We start from the raw sequence: 19577 nt of genomic DNA, 5'->3' as shown, positions 1-19577 counted from the left end.
GCTGTTTAACCAGATGATTTGCTTCACTGAAGCTCATTGTTAATGAGAAAAGTAAAGCTTTTGGTTGTCAATTCTAGTCCAAGCGCTTTCATGACAATTGGCCCAAGATGTTTTGCTGCCTGAGGTGAACCAAAAAGGGTGGCACCCCCCCCCTCAATTGAGAGGGTTGGAGGGTTGAGCTAGAACACTGGAGTGAGAATGATATAATTCCGCCCCCGCCCCCCAGTTGCCAGATTCTTTGTGGGGCTACTCGGTTGATATATTTGTTGCAAGTTGTGTGGTTTCTATAAATTCTTTACTTGTTCCATCCTGCTCTATTCCTTGGGAACTGTCTGGATGTGCAAGCTTGTGTGTTAAAAGGCAAATCGGAAGGTAGCACATTTGAAACGGCTAGTATTTATAAGGTAAATTGTATTGTTGAAAAGGGTTCCTGTGGGTCATCTAGCCCAACCCCTGCAATGCAGGAATCTCATTCTATGATTCATTTACGTTATAATTGCTTGATGTTTCTAACCTGTACAAACATGTACAGTTCCCAAGGAATGGAGCAATTTGGGGTGAGCAAATCTCGTGAGGTTTATTTTTAAGATACAGTGAATACACAGACATATCATTGGTCATACTTACAAGGTAAGTGCTGTTTTAATGAAGGGGAGTCTAATTAAACATATTGGAAATGTTATACTTCAATCCAACCACCCTTCAGATTTACAGCATGCTTATTCAAATCTTAAGATGATTGTTAAACAAATCAGTATGAACGCTCAATAAACAGGTCATCTGGATGCAATAAGTCATAGCAAAATCGTGACTTCTTACAAGAATAAAAAGGAATTCTCCTCTGCTGCCCTCTCCTGGCTGAACACTGCAGATGAAGTACCCTTACGTTGCAGAAAAGTTCCTTCCAGTAGCACCTTAGGTAAGGTAAAGGGACCCCTGACCATTAGGTCCAGTCGTGACCAACTCTGGGGTTGTGCGCTCATCTCGCATTATTGGCCAAGGGAGCCGGCGTATAGCTTCCAGGTCATGTGGCCAGCATGACAAAGCTGCTTCTGGCAAACCAGAGCAGCACATGGAAACGCCGTTTACCTTCCCGCTGTAGCGGTTCCTATTTATCTACTTGCATTTTGACGTGCTTTCGAACTAGTAAGTTGGCAGGAGCTGGGACCAAGCAACGGGAGCTCACCCTGTCACAGGGATTCGAACCGCCGACCTTCTGATCAGCAAGCCCTAGGCTCAGTGGTTTAACCCACAGCGCCACCTGGGTCCCTCAGTAGCACCTTAGAGACCAACTAAGTTTGTCATCGGTATGAGCTTTCGTGTGCATGCACGAAAGCTCATACCGATGACATACTTAGTTGGTCTCTAAGGTGAGCTACTGGAAGGAATTTTTTTTATTTTGTTTCGACTATGGCAGACCAAGATGGCTACCTACCTGTTGCAGAAAAGGTTATGTACTGTATTCTAAAAGTGAAAATAATAAAATGAGCATCTGTAACCAAATACATGCTGTGCCAGACACCTCTGGGGTCAGCCCCAGTGGACCCAGATTCCCGTACCAAATGTGCTTACCCAAATTGGCTCAGTTGCTCACATGACATGGTAATGTTGATTCTTTTTGAATTTTTAAAAATTACTTACTGAATTTCTTATCTGTCCTTCCTGGCTTAATTTTGTGTGCACCAGGCTGCTGTTAAAGAAACTGGAGCAGAGCAAAGGGGAAAAGTCTCAACTTTTATTCTCAGATGGGAAACTCATCTGGAGATCAGCTAAAATATGTTCCCACCCCCCTAGACTTTCCCCCAAAGCCTGGAGCAAACAAGTTAACAGTCTCCTCCTTTGAGTGCTTGCCCTGAAATACCCCCCTTTCCCCCCTTGTTACAGACACAGCCCCCAAACTGTATAATCATGGCTTGTGTTGTATTGCACCTGCCCAACAAACTCTGGGTGGGAACAGAAAAGTCACCCTTTCTCTCCCCCCCCCCAACTTCAGCTGTTAATTGCATCCTCTCCAGCTGGGCTTTAGTTATCTGGCTCTGACTGACACTCCAGGGGACAGGCAGGGCCTGTCTTGAGACAAGGCACGGATGTGTTTTCTTAGTTGAAAGGAGGGGTAACAAAGAAGAACAATGGGATGGAAAGGCCACCTTGGAGAATCTTGTTCTACTACATTCAGGGAAAGAGGAGGAAAGGAACTAACTGTTCCTGACTAAGTCTGAAAGCATGAACGCTATAGGGAATTTGATGGCGTTGCCAACTTTTCTACCAGCCCCTGCTCCTGTGCATTATACAATGGTACCTTGGTTCTCAAACGCCTTGGTACTCAAATGCCTTGGTTCCCAAACACTGAAAACCCGGAAGTAAGTGTTCCAGTTTTTTAACCAATCAGAAGCTGTGCCTTGGTTTTCGGACACAATCAATCAATCAATCAATCAATCAGTAGCTGAACTGGATTCCACGCAGTCACAAAAACAAATTAACCGAAAAAGCCTCAGAAACAAAAACACCAAATAAATAGCAAAAACAAAAGCGCCAAACTTAATCCATTCCGGAAGTCCGTTTGACTTCCGAAATGTTTGGAAACCAAGGTGCAGTTTCTGATTGGTGCAGGCGCCCCAGAAACAATAGCAAACAGCCACATCAGACATTCGGCTTCCGAAAAAAGTTCAAAAACCGGAACACTTAATTCCAGGGTTTTGGTGTTTGGGAACCAAGCCGTTTGAGAACCAAGGTACCACTGTTTATATGTTTGAGTTTCATAGTAGATCCAGCCCTGAGGGTAAGGTAGCAGGCACTGGAGATGAATTTGTGGTAGCAAGGGGGCAGTGGACCTAAAACATTTGGGATCCTCTGTCTTAGTACATCATAGTACATCACCTTACTTGGCCAGAGCATTGCCAAGCACAGAAAACTTTGAATTTTCATGTTTCAATGCATATATCTATATATTTCTATATCTCTCTATCTCTCTATCTCTCTATCAGGCATGTCCAACAGGTAGATCGTGATCTACTGGTAGATCACTGGATGTCTGCGGTAGATCACTGGTAGATCATTGGCTCCCCCCAAAGAAGCTGAACAACTGTGGCTCCCCTAAGAAAAGCTCAACATTTTACCTCCTCCCTGAAAAAAACTCAACAACTTTGACCTTAACCCCCCCAAAAAAATCAGTCTTCCTCCTTCCTAAAAAAAGTTCAACAACTTTGACCTGAACCCCAAAAAGGAGGGTAGATCACTGCCAGTTTTTAACTCTGTGAGTAGACCGCAGTGTCTTGGGAGTTGGCCACCCCTGCCTGCGTATCTATCTATCTATCTATCTATCTATCTATCTATCTATCTATCTATCTATTTATCTATTTATCTATCTATCTATCTATCTACCTATCTATCAGAGTTTGCCTTTAACATGAACCAAATCTAATTTCTGCCTTATCCCTTGTAGGAGCCGGAAATGACTCTCCTGCTTCCTGTTTTGACCCTGTTTATGCTAAGATTAAAGCCGCTATTCTGAGCAAAACGAAACTTAAGGAAACGAAACTGAACAGGGCAGAGCAAATACTGACAAGACCGAAGACAGGGGCAAAAAGCAGGTATTTCCTTCTTTATTGCCAGTGGAGGTGAAAGCAGAACCAGAAGCTGCTAGATCCTCTCTCCTGCCCCAACACCTCTACCATGGACCGCCTCTACAGCTGTGGACCAAGAGAACTGGACAATTTCATCTTTCAGAATCTCCAGCCCAATAGGGAATTTAATCAGCAGGTGTGCAGAGCCATCGACATCATCTGTGAATTCCTGAAACGCACTTGCTTCAGGGATGCGCCCCCTCCTCGACCCAAGGTGCTGAAGATTGTCAAGGTCAGTGCCAGAGTCTGGGTGCTAAGAAAGAACGGTGTGGGCAGGTTCAAAGGGAGAGCAATGGAAGTGGGGAAGAGAACGAGAGTGTAGATTGTTAAGCTTGTAGAGTGTAGCTTGTAGCTCTGTGACAGGTAAGCTACAGTTCCGAGGATTTGCAGTTGTACGCAGAGCCTCTAAGTGACTCTCTTGAGTATTAAGGTGGGCAGGGGTCCCTCATGGTAGCTCTACTGTCCTCAGAAGGGAGCCCAGGAAAGGACATTCCCTGAGCTGGGGAATTCCCTCCCCAAAGAAGTGCCCTTTGCACAATTGCCCTATAGCTTTTTTAAAAAATTTTTTTATTAGTTTTCCAAATTAATACAAATCAAACCAAATTTATTTAATTTAATGCAATTTTTAAAAATCAGGTTTCCCGCTCCTGTTGCCAACCTATGTCATCTCTTTTGTTGTCGCCACTTCCTGTTGTCTTGAAATCTTTGCTGGATGAAAACCGTTCTCACAGCTGTCAATATATCAACTTTACAAACAATACTCTTTATTTTCCATATTTTCCTTTCACATGTGTAGTCATTCAAATCAATGTTCTCAGTCCTGTTGCGGAGGGATATTGGGTCTCTCTTCTTTTCTTGACACAGAGTCTTTCCCCAGATAATCCACTTCGACACCTTTCTCCCTCTCTACAGACCTGGTCCACAAATCCTTTCAGTTGCAGTCCATTCCACCTTGGGCAGGGGAGGTAGGGTGCAGTAAAACCATTTTAAATTCCTTATCAAGCATATATTCCTTATCAAGCATACCTGTAACTTCGGCCATGTGCTGATGACATGCATCTTCACCCTGGTCTTTGACACCTGAAATATATAGTCGTACCTTGGAAATCAAATGGAATCTGTTCCGGAAGTCCGTTCGACTTCCAAAACATTCAGAAACCAAGGCGGACGATTGAGTTCCAAAGAACATTCGCAAGCTGGAACAATCACTTCTGGGTTTGCAGTGTTCAGGAGCCAAAACGTCTGAGTACCAAGGTGTTCAGGATCCAAGGTACGACTATATATATTAGAACCCCATCCTATTCTCTTTATTTTCACATTTTTACATAGCTGCAGCCTGCCCTGGGACCTTACTATGGTATCAGGCAAGAAAACCAATTTCTTAAACTGTCGCACTCCAACTCAGAGTAGACCAATTGAAAGTAATGGACATGACCAGCTTAAGCCAGTTGATTTCTATGCATCTACCCTGAATAGGACTTCATTGGATACAACCTAATAACAACACATTTGTAGTAGCAGTAGTGTAATAGTAATGATAATGTAATAGTAAAAATCAATAGTACCATAATCATAATAATAATTAGTGGCAATGTTTTGTGGTGCCTTAAAAGCTAAAGAAGTTCTCATGAGCCAGAGCACCTTTTTAAAGATCGTGTTTGATAACGGCAGGTTTTTTTAAAATAGCTACTTAAACATTTTCCATTTACATATACATCTGCACAAACAAGTAAGATATGCCAGTCTATTAATCAGGGGCACCTATTTTTGCAAAGGTACCACCTGCATCGGGCTGCCCCACCCACTTTTGCCTCTGGCCCTGCCCACTACTGTCTTGCCAGTCCCTGGAAGGTGGCCCAGAATGGAAGGTGTGCAATGAGTAGGACTTTGCATAGCTTCTCTGCACCCCCCCCCCCACATCTGCCCCATGGCTCCCTTTTCCCAGCATTTGGGTCTTTTCAGTTTAGAGAATAGGCGGGTAAGAGGCGACATGATAAAAGTTTATACTAAAATTATGTGGGATGTGAAACACGGGAGCAGTCAAGTACAATATCCCTAGAGTGGACCTAGAAAAGAGGTGTGTGTGTGTCTGCCCAGCTAGTCGGAATTTCCTGTTTCCTCCTGAGCTGAGGACAATGAGATGGGTGTGGCTTCACCTATGCACATGTAAATATAAACACTAGGACTGGCCACCATCTTCCTCCTTTTTTAAAAATCACACTTTCAAGCAAGCAACATCTTAGCCACAAATCCTCTCTCGGCTCATTCATTATGAGTAGACTCCACACATGTTTTTACCTTTATAAGCTAGTCTGCCTTCCTGGGAACCAATTGTGAACAGGTTGATACTGTGAGTAAACTCTTTATACTTTTATACAAGACTGTGTCGTGTCTTATCTTTTAAGAGGGAATAAAGGGGAATATACCAGGTCGTTTATTATTCTTATAGAGGTTCTAGCGAACCTGAGTGCCACATCCGCTGTGTGTTTTAAAGGGGAATGTAACTCTGCTGATTTATAAACTTGTTTAACACAAGTTGGGTTAGGACATAGATAGATAAACTCTTTATTCGGCTATAAGCCCACACCACAAAAATAAATCAGACGTAAAAAACAGAGATACAAATTTCCAACATATAAATAGAGTAGATCTGTGGGATTACACTACAGTATTTGGGGGGAAGAACCTTGGATGAATCATTTTGTATTTACATAAGACATATAGGAAACTATATTAGGGTATCAATAATTGTGGAGCATTCTGGCTTGTTTCTTGTACGCGAGGACTGAGACCCAAAACCTTGCAACCAATAGGGTCCTGTATGGATCATTGTCTTGTAACGCACATGCTAGGTGAGACTCGGATGGTTTATCGGCGATCTCCAGGATTAACGGCTTCAGAATATTGGACTGGGCTGCAATGTACAATTAAACATCATATGATAAAGAGATTCTGTTGATCTGTTGTCGCAAGCACATAGAACAGAAATTAGGCCTTTGGAAAATCTATGGTTCAGTATAAAAGTTAAAGGGGCCCCTGACCATCAGGTCCAGTCGTGTCCGACTCTGGGGTTGCGGCGCTCATCTCACTCTATAGGCCAAGGGAGCTGGCGTTTGTCCGCAGACAGCTTCTGGGTCATGTGGCCAGCATGACAAAGCTGCTTCTGGTGAACCAGAGCAGCACACGGAAACGCCGTTTACCTTCCCGTCAGAGTGGTCCCTATTTATTTACTTGCACTTTGATGTGCTTTCGAACTGCTAGGTGGGCAGGAGCTGGGACTGAGCAATGGGAGCTCACCCCGTTGCAGGGATTTGAACCGCCGACCTTCTGATCAGCAAGCCCTAGACTCTGTGGTTTAACCTACAGCACCACCTGGGTCCCTTTTATGGTTCAGTATATTTGATGGGAAAACATTAAACCTTGCTTTGATGAACACAAATCTATGAGACGCCGGGGAGAGGGCGGATAGATATGATGGAACCTGATACATTGGGGTAATACCATGATTCAAAGGAGAACAAGCCCCACTACCAGTCATAAGTTTGTGTTGTAACTCATTGTCATCTAGTTTTTGTTTAATGAGTCTTTTGGCTGAGGCGAGGTCTAGATTTAATACGTCTGACGGAGAAATTCAATAAAACAGGAGTTTAGCATGGATTTTACTTGGCCATGGACTGTCAAACTCATCTCGCCATAGGCACTGCACCAGATAATGGCAAGATAGTCTATGCCAGAGGGTCAGCCAATAATTAAAGACTCGCCTCCATAAGGAAGATTCTAAGGAAGGGATCTTAAGTTCTAGGCGTATGGAAGAGTTACTAACACAGGGGGGTAATTTTAAGAGCGGTTGTTGTTGTTGTTGTTGTTTAGTCGTTTAGTCGTGTCCGACTCTTCGTGACCCCATGGACCATAGCACGCCAGACACTCCTGTCTTGCACTGCCTCCCGCAGTTTGGTCAAACTCATGTTCGTAGCTTCGAGAACACTGTCCAACCATCTTGTCCTCTGTCGTCCCCTTCTCCTAGTGCCCTCAATCTTTCCCAACATCAGGGTCTTTTCCAAGGATTCTTCTCTTCTCATGAGGTGGCCAAAGTATTGGAGCCTCAGCTTCACGATCCGTCCTTCCAGGGAGCACTCAGGGCTGATTTCCTTAAGAATGGATAGGTTTGATCTTCTTGCAGTCCATGGGACTCTCAAGAGTCTCCTCCAGCACCATAATTCAAAAGCATCAATTCTTCGGCGATCAGCCTTCTTTATGGTCCAACTCTCACTTCCATACATCACTACTGGGAAAACCATAGCTTTAACTATACGGACCTTTGTCGGCAAGGTGATGTCTCTGCTTTTTAAGATGCTGTCTTAAGAGCGGTTAGGACATATTAAACAATATATCCTCTCCTGCATCCCTAAACATTCCCACAAATTATCTATGGCGTGGAGAGAGAAAAGTATTTATCCCTCTCTCATAACATCTGTGGTTGTCTGAACCTGGCTCAGCTGAAGTCTGAATCCCTCTGAATAGTCCCAATTTGGATCAGGATCCAGGCCTTGGATGACTCAGGCGCACAGCCCTAGCAATGGGATGGAGGATTTCGAAGTGTCGTTGCCACCACGCTAAAGGCCTGATTCCAATATCTATGCGTCACATGGGGTTGGAGGAGATGACCCTTTGACTCCCTTCCAACTCTAGAATTCTATGATTCTATTGATACATGTGAAATTGACACAAGCTAGAAATTGACCAGTCTGCCCACCCCCTGCCTGGAATCAACTCATTCATCAGAGTGCAAGGAAGCAAGGCTATTATTTGAAGCAACATCATATTTCCCTCTCCAGGGTGGCTCATCTGGCAAAGGCACAGCTCTGAAAAGGGACTCAGATGCTGACCTCGTGCTGTTCCTTGACATCTTCAATGGCTATGAAGACCAGAAAAGAGACAGGAGGTCTATCATCCAGGAGATTGAGAAGAGGCTCAATTCCCAGGAATGCCGGGAAATAATACCGAGCGATATAGAAATACAGATTGAAAGATCAAAGTGGGACAACCCACGTGTGCTCAGCTTCAAGCTTCGTTCTGATGATTTCACAGAGTACATTGAATTTGATGTCCTGCCGGCCTTTGATGCTCTCGGTAAGTCTCCACTTGCCTAGGGTTGGAAGCCCCATTTACACCACCTATGATTTAAAACACTATTGATAGTACTTTGAGCAGTCATGGCTTCCCCCAAGGAATCCTGGGAACTGTAGTTCATTAAGGGCACCGAGAGTTGCCAGCAGTCCCTCTAATGGTCTACCATTCCCAGAGCAGTTTAGCAGTCAATTCCTCATCACAGAGAATGGTGGGAATTGTAGTTCTGCAAGGAGAGATGGGACCACAGCACCCTTAACAAACTACAGTTCCCAGGAAGGGAAGCCACGGCTGTTCCTTCTCCTTGTACCTGTGACTCCATTTTTGTTTTGCAAAACAGGTCACTACAGGGGTGGCATGCCTGACCCCCAGGTGTACATCAGACTGATCCACAGCAGCGACGGCCGTGGGGGTCAGTTCTCTCCCTGCTTCACCGAGTTGCAGAAAGACTTCATCAGGGAGCGCCCTGCCAAACTGAAAAGTCTCATCCGTTTGGTGAAATACTGGTACAAACAGGTACACACACACACACACACACACACACACACACACAAAACATATGAATTTCGGATCACGTGCGAATTCAAATTAAAAGCCTAGCACTGGAAACCCAGTGAGTGCACAGTAAATGGGAGAATGGACACAATCCAAGACTAAAAATGAGTACACACTCTAAAAATCAGAATTCAGTTTTAAAACCTGCTGTAAACAGGGCCGGCTCTACGGTCAGGCTGGGTGGCGCTGTGCGCTGAGCCTGGACGCCCGCACGCCTGTCGCGCTGGAAAACAGGGCAGCAGGGGGCAGCGGAGGGATCCGCTGCACCATGGCGCCAGGGTGCCAAAGGTGCTTAAGACGGCCCTTGCTGTAAAGAAAAGGTCTTCAGTGAAGTGGCAGGACCAGCAATCAGGGATGATAGGAATTATAGTCCCCAAACAGCTGGAGACCTAAATTTGGGGAATCCTATTCAGTCTGGAACACTGAAAAAAACAGGTTCTTCAGTTTCAAGAGAATAGGGTGCAAGTTCTGTTATGAATGGAACTTCACATCAAACACAATTTAAGTCTTTTCAAAAGGGGATATTGGAGCACTCCAAATCATTTGCCCATCTATGTGTAGAGAAAATAGTAAATCTGGCCAAAAGGCAACACGTGGAGATCTGCACTGATAACTTTGATGCATCCCTTATTATTATTATTATTATTATTATTATTATTATTATTATTATTAATTACAAAATGGTTGCATAATCTTAGAAGGGGGCATGGCTGTGAATTCTGGTCTTAAGTTGTCAGGTACAGTGGTACCTCGGGTTACAGATGCTTCAGGTTACAGACGCTTCAGGTTACAGACTCTGCTAACCCAGAACTAGTACCTTGGGTTAAGAACTTTGCTTCAGGATGAGAACAGAAATCACACGGCGGCGGCAACCGGGGGCCCCATTAGCTAAAGTGGTACCTCAGATTAAGAACAGTTTCAGGTTAAGAACGGACCTCCAGAACGAATTAAGTTCTGCCAGCCTGTATATCCCATTCCGCTGCCTGATCCTTTCATATTCTTCCATTGGTCCAATCCTATCACATTGCTGTGGGTTATACTGTACTTAGTATGTTCTCCCATGTAACTTTAGCTGCCAGATTGGGAATCAAAGCCCCCAAAGTATGCGCTTGAGCTTCTGGCTGTCTACGCCTGGGAACAAGATGGTGAGAAGACTGATTTCAACATGGCGGAAGGTTTCCGGACGGTCCTTTGGCTCATCCAACAGCACGGAGACCTCTGCATCTTTTGGACAAAGTACTATGACTTTCAGAATGAGACTCTCAAACAATACCTGCATACTCAGCTCCGGAAACCCAGGTCAGTGTCCTCTGGGCCTCCCTCTTATGCGCTGCCATTTTGCAGGTGAAAATAGGGAACCTCTTATGGACTAGTAACCTCCCCCCCCCACTCCCGCACCATGGATCAAATGAATAGCAAGTCCTCCCTCTATATTCCCCAACTTTTCATCTTTCCCCAACGTTTTCCTACATAGAGTTTTTCGGGCAAATCTGTTGTAGGTTTAAAGTGAGAGTTGAAATCCTGAGAACGGTGGTTCTCTGAAGAGATGCAGGAGATCTCTAGGGCTGCCATATTTTGAAGAGCAAAAAAGGGGACACATTTGCCAACTTCTACTTTTAACTATGGATCGCTGTGACGGCTCTACCCATGAAAAGGAGGATGTGTCCTGGAAAAAGAGGACATATGGCAACCCAATCTCAAACACAGGGCTGATCCCACTATAGAAGCAAAATGGGTGTCCATTCAGGGCAGGCTTTGCCAACCTGGCGCCCTCCAGATCAAACAGAGCTGGCTGATGGGAGTTGGAGTCCAAAATGGCTGTGCTGGCTGGGGCTGATGGAAGTCGAAAAACACCTGGATGACCTGCCTTAGGGGTCACTCATGCTTTAGCCCGCTCTGTATTTTGAGCGTATTGTGTACCAATTAATTCCCCCAGGTCTGAGATATTTTCTCTTCGTTCTGCGGCTGTGCCTTAGGAAAACCTGATCTTACCCACTGAATCAGATGCCCTGTAGGCCAAATCTCTCTTTGAATTTTCTGTGCATCTGTTAAGATCCGATTCAGTGGGTAAGATCTGAGTTTTGCAAGGTGCAGCTTGTGGAGCAATGAGAAAAGCTATTGAACCCAGCGTAACCAATAAATCTACAATACAATCAAAATACAGTGGTACCTTGGTTCTCAAACTTAATCCATTCCGGAAGTCCATTCCAAAACCAAAGCGTTCCAAAACCAAGGCGTGCTTTCCCATAGAAAGTGATGCAAAATGGATTCATCCATTCCAGACTTTTAAAAACAACCCCTAAAACAGCAATTTAACATGAATTCTACTACCTAACGAGACCATTGATCCATAAAATGAAAGCAATAAACAATGTATGTACTGCAGTCACACAATCAGTAACTGAACTGGGTTCCACACAGTCATAATTTTTTTTTAAAGTGCCGCAAAAACAAAACTGCAAAATAAATAGCAAAATCAGACAGCCCTCAGCGAAACACTCAAAACGGAAGTGTGGCACTCAAAACGGAGCATGTTTGGCTTCTGAAAAGGTTTGCAAACCAGAACACGTACTTCCGGGTTTGCAGTGTTTGGGTTCCAAGTTGTTTGAGTACCAAGGCATTTGAGAACCAAGGTCCCACTGTACAAGTCTAACAAAACTGGGAATGAGCCCTTTCTGATTGTGCTTGAAAGGGAATGGGGGCTTGGCTACAATTGGGAGGAATAGAGGTGTGGGCCTTGTGAGTTTTACTTAGGGTTCCCTCGTTAATCTAGTGTCACTTATTTATTCAACGTTGGGAGATTCTGCAAATCCCTATAGGCTGAGGTTGCTAATCTTTCTCTGTTGGTGGGGTCACATGCTTTGTGGGGGTCTACATGCTGCAGTGGGGGTGGCTAGAGTGGGGGTGACCCATTGTAGGGCAAAAGGCAGGGAGGCCAACAGTAGGTGGCGCCAGTACTCAGAACAAGCAGATCCAGAAAATGGACATGGTGAAAGTGAGCCTTGCTTTCCCACACCCTCAAACCCATGAACACACAGGTGCATCACAAACAAACAAACAAACAAACAAACAAACTGGCATATATGCAGCAGATCTTCAATGTGGGCTTCTATTCAAGTAGCAGTGGTGAGAGGTGAGGAGAGGTATCTTTATTCAGGGCTGGTGATTCCTCATCTCCTGATACTTCTGGATTCCCACAACCACCATGAGTGGGTTTGGAGGGGGAGCCTATACCCACCAAAAATTGCTTGGTGGGTGGTAGACCTGGCTTCTAGGACTGGGCTATTTTGCGCCTCCCTGAGGCTAATGACTCTTTCCTGTTCCTGTATTTTAGGCCTGTTATCCTTGACCCAGCAGATCCAACTGGGATCGTAGGAGAGGGGAAACGCTGGGATCTGCTCGCAGAAAAGGCCGCTGATTGTGCTGGGCAGGCATGCTTCGTGAAACCCGATGGCTCCATGGTTCAACCCTGGGATGTGCCGGTGAGGGCAGCAGTAGAATCATAGAATTGTAGTGTTATAAGAAAAAACTGCTCCCTTTCCCTTTCCCTTTCTGGAGCCCATATAGAATCATTAAGTGGGTTCCCTATCAGTAGGAGAAAATAACAGATAATAATAATAATAATAATAATAATTTTATTAAGTTTTCCATTTTAATAATCCAATATGAACCACACTAAAACATTCCAAATTACAATACAATCAAAAAAGCCAAATATAAATGCCAAATTATAAATCTTTGGGTGACTTCCCATGCTCTGAATTTCGCAAAGTGCTGGTCATCTAATATCACATTTCATTTCTTAATCAATAAACCATTCTGATGTTAATCCTTCATTTAATTTTCATTTGTTTTTGCAGCCACTGGTCTGTTCAACTTTTGCCTTCATAGTTCTGTATGAAATATTTTCCCCTCTTGTAATCCATACTCTGGCAATTTCATTTTTGGTTTCTGCTCACCAGAGCCATAATACTCCACATCCCAAACATAGAGACGCCATTAGCCCTGGGCAGACATTCAGAATTCCCCTCTGTAATTTCGCTCCATCTCCCAACATGCTGGTACTTCTGCAAAAACACAATAGCGCCAGTCTAGAATGCTTTCCATCCTTCCTCTGAAGATAGTTGCCAGAATTCTCACCCAATCAGTATTATAATTAAACCACAACAGCAGCAGAATGCTCTTTCATGCCCGTTTGTGTATTTCAAACAGTTGCCTTTCAAGAGAGGTTTATCAGGTAAAACTGTAACTACAAATATATCAAAAGAGAATAATAGAGGCTTACCTCCCCCTGGGGCTATAAAATTAATCCGTCAGTTAATTCAACAAGCGGGTCAGTCCTTTGTGCTATTCTTGCTCCTCAGCGATGCTACTTTCATTTTCTGCTAATAGGGATAATTTTAACTGCATCATAGTCCACCATTAATCCTGGGCAGATAACTAGAATTCTCCTCTTTGGTCTCCTTCCATCTGCTAATGAGATGGTGTCTCCGCACTAACACAGTAACTCCAATCAGGAATTCCTTTCATCTTTCCCCTAATGGTCATTGCCGGAATCATAGTCAAAATTTCACACAGTCCATTTCTTAGTTAAGCTTAGCGTCCACTTACAAATTTCAAACAGTTGTCCTTTAGTTACGACGAAAGTCTTTCTCCAGATCGAATCCTTCTCAGTGGCTGGTTAAATTAGCAAGTTATTTTATCTCCGCTAGTTCGGAGCATGGCTGTGAAATAAGTCTGAATTTTTATCTAAAAAAACAGGTGTCCTCCACTCATGGTGCCAGCTTTGGAGAGTTGCCGAGACTTGTGCTGCATTGCACTCAGTGGCCCCTGACCCCCGTGTTCCATCAGGCCAGGCAGCAGGTATTGGACGATCTGCGGGTGGGCTGCTCCCCACCCCCAGCTCTGGTTTTTTTTGGGGGGGGGGAGGATAATTACTCCCATCTTATCCTCGTTATCTGCACGAAACGGCTCCGCTGCTTTGGGTATGGCTGTTTGCCATGGCAGCCAAACAGGAAGTCTCTATCTGTGCTGAGTCTTAGAAGGGCAACACTGATACACAGTGAGGAGGGAGCTGGTGGGTGTGGCCACCCCTTGGACTGGTTGCAAGTAAGGAGGCAGGGAGCTAGTGGGGGTTGGTGGGGCAATATCAGTCAGTCAGTCAATTTTATTACAGCAAGAGCCAGCAATACAAAACAACACAACTCCAAACAAAAGATCAGCAATATCATCATCGGAGGGCAGGACAAATTGTTATAATATGTTATTCAATAAAAGAGATTGATTTTATCTCCGCTACTTCGGAGCATGGCTGTGAATTAAGTCTGAATTTTTATCTAAAAAAACAGGTGTCCTCCACTCATGGCGCCAGCTTTGGAGAGTTGCCGAGACACGTGCTGCATTGCACTCAGCGGCCCCCGACCCCCGTGTTCCTTCAGGCCAGGCAGCAGGTATCGGACGATCTACGGGTGGGCTGCTCCCCAGCCCTTGTTTTTTGGGGGGGGAGGATAATTACTCCCATCTTATCCTCGTTATCTGCACGAAAGGGCTCCGCTGCTTTGGGTATGGCTGTTTGCCATGGCAGCCAAACAGGAAGTCTCTATCTGTGCTGAGTCTTAGAAGGGCAACACGGATACACAGTGAGGAGGGAGCTGGGATTTACGTTTTTTAATAGCTAAGGTGCAAAATTTGGCCACAGCGTAGGATACTGGGTGGGGCAATATCCTATTTCCCCTGATGGACCGACCTCTACTGAGTGGGGATTTGCAATCCAGGTGAGCACACTCAACAGAAACTCCAATCTATATTATCTTGCATTTATGTATCTCCTCCTTACTGCCACCCCAGATTGTTGTTGTTGTTGTTGTTGTTAATTTCATTTCTATACCATTTTATATTTTTAAGAAAAAATCTCAAAGCGGTTTACGGCATATTAAACATCAATAAAACAACCCAGAATCAAACATTTCTGAAGGAAGTCAAATATAAAGTATACAGTCAAAGCAACATAATTAACAGAAAACTAAAATACTATTATCTAAAAGATTTCAAAATAAAACATTACAAAGGAGGTCAACTACAGAATACATATTTAAAACAAACAAAGTTAACAAAAAACAAACAAAAACGCATCTTAAACATTTCAACAGAGCTCCCTGTGAAGAGGGGTTGACTATAAACCACTCAGGAATTGTAGCTCTGAGTGGAATAGCGGTTTACTAACACGTCTCGGCACTTTTAACAAACTACAGCTCCCAGAATTCTTTTGGAGGAAGCCATGACTACTTTAAGTGGTGCCACATTGCTCTAAATCAGGAGTTGGCAAGGTTTACCTTGCCTGAGCCGGTTCACTCCAGTGGAGATCCCTTTGTGGGCCGGATTGTGCGTGATTTCCAGCATCTGTGTCTGTGCAGACGTGATTTCTGGCATCTGCGCATGCACAGACGTGATTTCTGGCACCACAGAAGCGAGCCCCTGTGCCATGCTGCACCAGTTTAGCACAGTGTGTGGGCACTCGCCAAGTGAATGGCTCGGTTTGGGGGTGGGTCATGGGCCAGTTAAACGACCCCCGTGGGCCACTTGTGGCCCATGGGCCTTAAGTTGCCGACCCCTGCTCTAAATGGATCCTGTGACTGTTACTGTACCTGTGTTAGGGATGTTTATAATTCCAGCATACCTTGTGGATTCGCCAGGAATCACTTACGGACAGGTCTCTGTTTGCGAGGTGTAGATTTCCAAAGCTCTGCCGGAAGCTTCGCTTAATAAACCACTGAGAGATTGTTCCAGTATTAAGCGGGATGTAAAATACACGAAATGTGGGCAAGTTGCAAACTCTAGATTTTTGTTCATTTTCCTTCCAGGTGCAAGTGCCCCCGGAAGAGCCGTACTCTTGCGCCATACTATGAGGAGACCCCTTCCAGCCTCGCCATAAGATGAAGCACTCCATGGGTGTCTGAAGAGGGGGCATCTTATATTGCTTTCCAAGCTATTTTTTATAAAAAGAGGGGGGGAATGCAACTTGGGAGCTGGGTTTCTGAATGCTAATAGTTGCCTGAGGTCTCTAGGTCAGCGTTTCTCAACCACTGTTCCGCGGCACACTAGTGTGCCGCGAGACACTGGCTGGTGTGCTGCGACGTGCGGCGACGAGAAGGGCAATTTACATTGTCACGTGCCTGGCGGCCGCCAATAAACAACACTTACCCGCCGGAAAGCAATATTTCTCCTCCTCTTTCCCAAAGCTCAGTGCAAACGAGCCTGGTGGCCGCCAATACACAACGCTGACCCGCCGGAAAGCAATATTTGGCAAGTGTTTCTTACAGTCATAATTATAATATAGGGCGGCACAGAGTTAATTTTTTTAACTTTTTTAATGGTGGTGTGCCTCGTGATTTTTTTCACGGAACAAGTGTGCCGTGGCCCAAAAAAGGTTGAGAAACACTGCTCTAGGTCCAAAGCCATAAACATTCTGGCCTCTTCTGGATAGAAGTAGATGCCCACTGACATCACAAGAAGCTCATAGCCCACCTACTCTCAGCAGCCAAAAGCATCATAGCCAGACACTGGAGAGACCTGTCAGGAGTAAGCATGGACAGGGGCATACCCAGGATCAAAACTAAGGGGGGGAGAGAGAGAGGGAAGGAAGGAAGGAAGGAAGGAAGGAAGGAAGGAAGGAAGGAAGGAAGGAAGGGGTAGAGGGAGAGAGAGAAGGAAGGAAGGAAAAAAGGAAAGAAAGAAGGGAGGGAGGGAGGGAGGGAGGGAGGGGTGAGAGAGAGAAGGGAGGGAGGGAGAGAGAAAAAGGAAGAATGAAAGAGGGGGAAGGAAGGATGGAAGGAAGGGTGGAGCTTCTGTCCCCCCCCCACTCAGGGTGCTCCTCCCCCCTCCCACGTTCCTGTTGCTGGCTGCAGCCGTGGAGCGGGCGAAAACAGCCCGATTTCCATAACCCGCAGCGACTTTTCCCCTTCAGTTTTTGGAGGGGAAAAGTGCGGGTTATGGTCCATAAAATACGGTTTGTTTGTTTTTTGCTTCTGGGGGGGGCAGCTGCCCCCCCGCCCCTCGGTGGGTACGCCCATAAGCATGGACCAATGGTATCAAATACCATTTGACACGGGGGCAAATAGAAGAAGACACCCTTTATCACATACACAACCCAACAAGACAACAACAAGAACCCGACAACAGCATTCAAATCATTCTGGCTAATATGCTCTCTCTCTCTCTCTCTCTCTCTCTCTCTCACACACACACACACACACACACACACACACACACACACGAAAACAAAGTTCATCATAGCCAACCACAAACAACCAACCACACCCTAGACCAAGGGTTGTCAACCTGGTCCCTACTGCCCACTAGTGGGTGTTTCAGGATTCTAAGTGGGTGTTAGTGGGTTCTATGGCACAGGCTGAATCCTTCCATCGTGCACTGGTGGGTGGTAAGGAAATTTCACCATAATGAAAGATGCATTAGTGAGCAGTAGGTATATAAAGGCTGACTACCCCTGCCCTAGACCAGGGGTCAGCAACCTTTTTCAGCCGTGGGCTGGTCCACCGTCCTTCAGACCATGTGGTGAGTGGACTGGAATTTTTTGGGGAAAAATATGAACGAATTCCTATGCCCCACAAATAACCCAGAGATGCATTTTTAAATAAAAGGCCACATTCTACTCATGTAAAAACACACTGATTCCTGGACCATCTGCGGTCTGGCTTGAGAAGGCGATTGGGCCAGATCCGGCCCCCGAACCTTAGGTTGTCTACCCCTGCCCTAGACCAACCCCAATACCAAAGGAATGAAAGCAAATAGTAAAGAGAACCCACACGAGTGACGCTGACACAAAACCCCACACATACACTAAAGTAGAAGAACAGAAGCCCTGCCTCCCCACCCCACTAACCATTTCCCCCTCCACCTCTTTCCCCCTTTTCTTCCTATTGTAACACAACAATGTCTCACAACAAATGAAACTGATCTGTAGAAAGCGCAACATGACAAAAGAGACATTCAGGGCCGTCTCAAGCCGGTCGGGCGCCCTAGTGGTGGGCGCAGCACGGCTTCCGTGAGGCTTTGCCGCGCAGCGCCCTCTTGCTGGCCCTGCGCCCTGGCACCCCGCGCCACCGAGACTACCCCTAGAGCCGGGCCTGGAGACATTGCACATACCATATTGGCCTGAATATAAGCCTTACTCCCTCCCCACCTCCAAAATCTGACCGTGAATGAAGTGCGGCTTAAATTTGCGACCTCACAAAAATTGGTTTTTGCGATATCGCTGCTGAAACAGACATACGGTAAAAAGGGTGCGAGTGCCTGCAGAATATTAAGGGAGCAGCTTATATTCAGGTAATGTATTTCTTTCTCTCTCTCTCTCTCTCTCTCTCTCTCTCTCTCTCTCTCCCCCTGAATTTTAAAGGTTCAGCTTATATTCGGGTGTGGCTTATATTCGGGCGAATACAGTAACTTTAGAAATGTTTAAAGAAGTAGAGCCATAGCTCAGTGGTAGATCATCTACTCCACATGCAGAAGAGCTGTGGAGACTCACTGCCAGCCAGTGTAGACAATACTGAACTAATTGGACCAGTGGTCTGATTTAAAGCGCTAAATCAAAGTTATTTTGCTGCCTTCAGCTGAGTTTAGATCACACTTTCTATGGCCTTTGACATTATATAGCAGGATTTTACACTTTAAATGAGAAGCTTGTGCAATAGGATATTGTGTCTTGCTAGCACCCATGTCACTGGGAACTTCCAACTCTATGATTCTATGATTCTAAGTACAGTGGTACTTTGGTTCTCAAACTTAATCCATTCCGGAAGTCCGTTCCAAAATCAAAGTGTTCCAAAACCAAGGCGCGCTTTCCCATAGAAAGTAATGCAAAACAGTTCAATCCGTTCCAGACTTTTAAAAACAACCCCTAAAGCAGCAATTTCACATGAATTTTACTATCTAACGAGACCATTTCTGAGCACAATTCAAAGTGTTGGTGCTGACCTTTAAAGCCCTAAACGGCCTCGGCCCAGTATACCTGAAGGAGCGTCTCCACCCCCATCATTCTGCCCGGACACTGAGGTCCAGCGCCGAGGGCCTTCAGGCGAGAAGCAAAGCTACAGGGAACCAGGCAGAGGGCCTTCTCGGTAGTGGCACCTGTCCTGTGGAATGCCCTCCCATCAGATGTTAGAGATAAACAACTACCTGACATTTAGAAAACATCTGAAGGCAGCCCTGTTTAGGGAAGTTTTTAATGTGTGACATTTTAATGTATTTTAATCTTTG

The 19577-nt window shown here is 45.2% G+C and overlaps 1 protein-coding gene across 1 annotated transcript in view; it reads left to right on the top strand.

The window, feature by feature from the left end:
* The first annotated feature begins 3466 nt into the window (after positions 1-3466).
* LOC118076011 (2'-5'-oligoadenylate synthase 3-like) overlaps positions 3467-19577 on the top strand; it is a 31566-nt gene continuing 15455 nt past the window's right edge. Inside the window, exons 1-8 of the mRNA XM_035098493.2 lie at positions 3467-3855; positions 8459-8753; positions 9091-9266; positions 10378-10604; positions 12640-12787; positions 14067-14168; positions 14654-14755; positions 16166-16198. Of these exons, the coding sequence (XP_034954384.2) occupies positions 3673-3855; positions 8459-8753; positions 9091-9266; positions 10378-10604; positions 12640-12787; positions 14067-14168; positions 14654-14755; positions 16166-16198 (1266 nt within the window). The 5' untranslated portion in view covers positions 3467-3672. The remainder of the gene's footprint in view (positions 3856-8458; positions 8754-9090; positions 9267-10377; positions 10605-12639; positions 12788-14066; positions 14169-14653; positions 14756-16165; positions 16199-19577) is intronic.

This window comes from Zootoca vivipara, chromosome 17 (assembly GCF_963506605.1).
Source record: "Zootoca vivipara chromosome 17, rZooViv1.1, whole genome shotgun sequence".
NCBI lineage: Eukaryota > Metazoa > Chordata > Lepidosauria > Squamata > Lacertidae > Zootoca > Zootoca vivipara.
This window is presented reverse-complemented; position numbering and strand designations above follow the sequence as displayed.